The sequence below is a fragment of the Echinops telfairi genome, unplaced genomic scaffold (genome assembly GCF_000313985.2).
Source record: "Echinops telfairi isolate 266 unplaced genomic scaffold, ASM31398v2 ScPeMD7_3;HRSCAF=10, whole genome shotgun sequence".
Taxonomy (NCBI): Eukaryota; Metazoa; Chordata; class Mammalia; order Afrosoricida; family Tenrecidae; genus Echinops; species Echinops telfairi.
The window spans coordinates 54,215,203-54,220,951 of record NW_022103899.1 but is presented as its reverse complement, the minus strand read 5'-3'; the positions used below and the strand labels follow the sequence as shown (position 1 = coordinate 54,220,951).

Below are 5,749 nucleotides of genomic sequence, written 5' to 3'. Positions count from 1 at the left end.
GTAAGGGGGTGTCCAGTTACATACAGATGGGCTTTGAGTCTCCACTCTGCACTCACCCTCATTTACAATATGATTTTTTGTTCTTTGATGCCTGATAACTGATCCCTTCAGCACCCTGTGGTCACACAGGCTGGTGTGCTTCTTCCATGTGGGCTTTCTTGCTTCTGAGCTAGATGGCCGGTTGTTTACCTTCAAGCCTTTAAGACTCAAGATGCTATATCTTTTGATAGCTGGGCACCATCAGCTTTCTCCACTACATTTGCTTATGCACACATTTGTCTTCAGTGATCATGTTGGGAAGGTGGGCACCCACTGATAATGAGTTTTTGTTCTTTGATGTCTGGTACCAGGTCCCTTCTATACCTCATGGTCACACAGGCTGGTGTGCTTCTTCCATGTGGGCTTTGATGCTTCTGATCTAGATGGCTGCTTGTATATCTGCAAGCCTCTAAGACCCCAGATGCTATATCTTTTGATAGCCGGGCACCATCAGCTTTCTTCACCATATTTGCTTATGCACACATTTGTCTTCAGTGATCGTGTTGGGAAGGTATGCATCATGAAATGCCAATTTAATAGAACAACGTGTTCGTGCATCGAGTTAGTACTTGAGTGGAGGCCCAATGTCCATCTGAGCAGCCCATTTTATAACAACTATGCCACCAGGGTTCCTCCTTTATAACAAAGTCCAACATGAATTTCACCAATTGCAAAACTTCCCAACTTATTCTGTACTGCTCAATGTGTGAAGGATTCTTTCCTTCAAGACTTCCAATATGAAAATGCTACCCATCAAGTTTCACTTTCCCTGAAATGTAATATCTAAGTTGAAAAAACAAAACTATAATACCTTGTTTGGCATCTCTATAGATAAAAAAAGGAGCCTCGGTGGCATAGTGGTTACATGGAGAGCTGTGATCTGCAAGATCAGCAGTTCAAAACCACCAGCTGCCCTTTGGGAGAAAGACCGGTCTTTCTACTCCTGTAAACAGCCTTGGAAAATGACAGCGGGTGGCTCTATGCTGTCCTACAGGGTCCTGTAAGTTGCCATCAACTCATAGGCAGTTGAATTTGGTTTTGAGCATAAATCAAAATCCAACCTTCTGTGTGAAAAATTTTCATTTCATTTACTACAGATACAATTTATTTTTAACAGTTCTACTGACATGTGCCACACAATTCAATAGGATGAATACATTAAAGTTATGTAATCTTCACCATAATCAATTTCAGAACATTTTCATTTTTGTACTCATTATTATTAGCACCCCATCTCTCCCCAGACTCTCTGGCATTACCATAAAAAAACTATTAATCTAGTAGGTAAATCTACATAGAGATTTAATTAGATTCTAATTAGATTCTAATCTTGGATTAGAAAATCACACAACCGCCACCTCCTCCCAATAAGAAAATCAAACACATAAAAACCTCAATCCCAAAGAAAACAGAAAAAAAACTAGAACAAAAAATGGGTCAAAAGGGAAAACAAATGATATTAAAACCTAACTTAAATCTGCATGCATTTACTTTCCAGGGCTCTCTGTGTGAGGGGAAGGCTATCTGTATCCCTTGTCAATGGAAGCTTACTCTCCTTGGGGACTCTGCAAATGGACCTGGGGTTTTCAATATTATCTGTGGCCTTCCACAAACTAGGTGCTCAGAATTTAAACTCTAATACAGTTCTCCCCTCTGATCTTGGATTTTATTACTTACAATCCTTGGATTACTCAGGATAGTATGCTTCTTCTATGTGGACTTAGTTGACACTTTACTTAGATGGCTACTTGTTCTAAGATCAGCTTTGAAGACTCCAGGCATGATTCTTTCTGATAGCAGGGCACTACAAAGATACAATCTACAGCCTCTTAGCTACTCTTTAACTTGTACTTTTTGTCCACGATTTCAAATTCAGATAAAGTTCAGACTCTACTTACTTCTTCATTTTGAGGCGTTGGAGCAGGTCTTTCTAGATCTAGAAAGTCTAGGGGTCTTTCACTTAGCGTAAGAACACGTGGTGGTGTTTTCAGTGCCAGAGGCTTAAAGGGAGTCGACTGAATAAGGTCAAGATCTGCTGGTCTTGAAAATGGAATGTCTTCATTATTTCCTGAGAGGGTTTCAGAAAGACAGTGGTGGTATTAAGATATAATTGTGTAATTGTTTTCTTACTTTGGTATTATAGCCCAGCTACCAGCATTAGAACTATTAAATCTAAACTCTCAGCATAAGAATGAACATTTCACTAACATTTACTAGTATGCTGCTGGAATGATAAATTATGTACAGAGGATCTCTATGAGTCAGAAGAGACTCTATGATAGTGCGTTTGGGGCATTTTTTGGTTTGGGGATGTGTATATATATTCACATATATATATGTAAATAAATAATGGTATCCAGAACATCTACAATTAACTCTTAGAACACAATTAATAACAAACCAATCAAACCCAATTTTATCAACTGGCAAAAGATTTGAACAGGCATTTCACAAGAAAGATACGCTACTTAAATGGCTCAGATTAGGAAGACTGGCAGAAACAGAACTCTCATGCATGACCGGTGGGAAGGCACAACCAATTGTGAAAATAACCAGGCAGGTGCTTAATGTGAGATGTTATTGCCTACCTGCCTGTGGTGTGTTATAAATGGGGTGGGACATGGCTGGGTTGGGGATGGGTGGGGTGGTGGTGGTAAGGTTGAGCAAAAGTGCTTAAGCCGACTTTGTAACTAACTGTAAGAATACCTGCCACAACAATCCTCTCTGGAACCTGCATTATCACACTAGCATTTGGAGAGCCGTCTTGAAATCCTTGTTCTAGGTCAGAATTCGGTGGTGCTACTTTTAACTTCTCTGGGACCCTCATTCGCTGACTGATACCTTCGGTGTATTCCATCTCATACTGGATGCGACTAATTTCCGCCATTTCAGCAGCAGTGGGAGAAGGAAATGCTGCCCCACTCACCCTGTGGGCGAAAAATGCAAAGAAGGGGTGACTGGGAGTCCAAACGCCAGCCTCCTCTTTGTAGTGAAGTACAAGGCAGTACCGTCTAGAAAGCACTAAAGGACACTTTTCATTTGCGACTACTGAATCCACACAAAGGGAAAACAAGGCAGAAGAAAATTCTTTTCCTCAACATAATGCCTTCTTACTTATCAGTTGAAATTTTACCTTGAGGATATAGTTTAGGAGCAAAGTTTTAGAACTATTTCATATACACAAGTGTGGAGACACAGACAGACAAGACAGACAGACTGCAAAAACAAATATGCATGCTGCTAATAAATGCAAAAAGGCTTGAAATAAATTTAAAAAATTAAGTCCCCTAATCAATGATTGGCGGGAAAGCTGCAAGGGCTTTATAAAAAAGAAAATAACCCCACAAACAACAACCAAAAAAAGCCAAAACCAAAAAACTGCCCTCATGCACAAAAATATCAACTCTTTTAATGATGAAAATCAGCTTCTGAAGTAAATCAAGTTAACTCAAAATTTACTTGAAAGGGAGATAAATAAACTGCTGCTCCTCCCCGAGAAGTAAAAAAAAACATAATTGTACACTTCTCTTAGCTGATGAACAAGGCTTGATGCCAAATATTGAATCTGCATTAACAAATCCTTAACGTATCTGCTCCTCTTCTGAAGGGCCGAATATTGAACCTTATTAATTTATACTTAGTAACATATTAACGTGTTTATTTACAGAAAAGGGGGGCCAAAAAACCAAAAAAAGCATGGCATGCCTTGGAGGGGGCAGACAGACCCGAGGCGTCAAGTAAGCTTCCCTAGCAGAGAAGGCGCTTGAGCCCAGAGAAATGCAGGCGGCTGCGAGTGGAAAGAGCACGGCTAGCCTTCGGCAGCAGCCTGAAAGCCACTGCCACTCAGACCTCAGCTGAACAAAATGCCACTGACCTTCCTAGCGGTGTGTCACTGCTCGTTCTTTTACTCATGTTAACACAGTACAGACCCACCTACAATAGCTAGGACAACACTGCTACCCTGCAGTTCAGTTTACTTTACACAAGGCTTCCCCTACAGATCTGAACTCTTTTTGGAGGTGGACATAACAACACGGACACTGCTTTTCCAGCTGAAAAAAAGAAAGAATAAAAATCAGTATTTCAACAAGTCATTTCACAAGACAACGATGAAGCAAAGTAAATCGCGACTTCAAATTCCTTTTAGCCTCGCACATGGTCTGGGGCTTGATTTGAGAGGGTCGTTTTCAAATCCTCCCTAGCTTCGCTCTTTGGGGCCTCCTCCAAAGCAGGGGCAGGCTGAGGCAGAGCCCAGTGACCTGGGATTTTGCGAACAGGATAAAACCATGCTGCACCAGGTGCTCACATGTGACGTGAAGTCAGGCTAGAAAGACCAACATGCTGCTTCTTTACATGTTACATTCTGCAGTGAAATGGAAAACTCATCTTTTTAAGATGCAGTACAGAGTCATGAAGAGGATTTCAAGGGGGTAGTGGTGGTGGTGGTGTATTTGAGGTAGTCTAACGTTTTGACATGGAAGCGATGTCTCCTTCAAAAGGAGATCACGTTGAGAACCAAATTATACTACATCTTCAGAACTAAGTGTGCAGCAAAAGGTTTTAGGTGCATAGCAATGGTAAAAGTCTCTCCTACAGACAATGTAAATGCTTGGCTCCTTGTGGCTAAGTCATGGCTGGAGTGCTTACACTCCACATCAGATATAGCTAAGGACTTCCCTGAGATGCTTAGCAAGATTCTTAGCAGCTGCTGAAGGCGGCTAAGCCCCAGCAACTAACTGGGGGTTGATGACTGCTAACTCGCTGCTTTGATTATTTACTAAAATGTTAGGAACCTTCAAATTTACCAAAACATGAATTGTAAGGATACGGCATGCAGATGGTTTCAAGACTAAGAAAGAGGCAAGAGAGAAAGTGATTTTACTTACAAATGGGTAACTACTACTGCTTGCTACTTGGCACTATCTGCTTCTGTGCTTCATAGTAAATCCTTTAACTTGCTTCAAAGGGCATGTGTTGGATTTAGAGCCGCTTGGGTCCCTGGGGAAGAAAAACAGGGGCTAAATGAGAGACTGGAGGCCGCCATTATTAGGGAGGTAATGTGGGGGAATCTCCAAGTGATAAGAGCCGAGGCATAGTCTATGAGGACCTCCTATTGTGATCCTTTGCATTGTGGCTGGCAGTGGTAGTGGGGCACCATCTAGTTCCTCTGAGCTCACACTCATGAAGGCTGAGGTTCATGTAGTGCATTAGCCCTTCAGACTAATTGTTTCATTTCTTTGAATCTCTCTCCCAACCCCATCCTCCACCTAGCTTGGGACAGAGAGATCAATAGCTGTAACTTACTCATTTAGTCACTAACAAGCTTTAGGAACCTAGTGGCTACTCACCAAATCAGGATGTATAACAGCGGTTCTCAACCTGTGGGTTGCGACCCCTTTGGGGGTGGAACGACCCTTTCACAGGGGTCACCGGATTCATCATAACAGCAACAAAATTACAGTCATGAAATGGCAATGAAAATAATTTTATGGTTGGGAGGACACCACAACACGAACTGTATTAAAGGGTTGCAGCATGAGGAAGGTTGAGAACCACTGATATATAAGCACTGTCTTTGTTGACTATGTTATGCCAATTGATGTTGGTGTCCCCTCACACAAAAGCAGATATCGAAACTTTATCCTCGCTTATTGGCTATCATACAAAAGTTTTTGATTATCAGGTGAGGCAGTAATTTTTTTTTCCTGAA

General features: G+C 41.5%; 1 protein-coding gene across 16 annotated transcripts in view; it reads right to left on the bottom strand.

The window, feature by feature from the left end:
* Nucleotides 1-5,061, bottom strand: part of MFF (mitochondrial fission factor) — a 28,758-nt gene extending 23,697 nt beyond the window's left edge. For 9 of the 16 annotated variants that reach the window (XM_045297309.1, XM_004701654.3, XM_045297317.1 and 6 more), the window contains exons 1-4: nt 4,926-5,059; nt 3,914-4,091; nt 2,746-2,966; nt 1,938-2,107 (exon numbers count right to left, since the gene is read on the bottom strand). In XM_045297309.1, coding sequence (XP_045153244.1) covers nt 1,938-2,107; nt 2,746-2,966; nt 3,914-3,951 — 429 coding nt within the window. In that variant the 5' untranslated portion in view covers nt 3,952-4,091; nt 4,926-5,059. Of the gene's footprint in view, nt 1-1,937; nt 2,108-2,745; nt 2,967-3,913; nt 4,092-4,925 lie in introns of all 16 variants that reach the window. The other 7 variants (XM_045297354.1, XM_045297355.1, XM_045297357.1 and 4 more) reach the window with 5 other exon arrangements.
* Nucleotides 5,062-5,749: the final 688 nt, after the last annotated feature.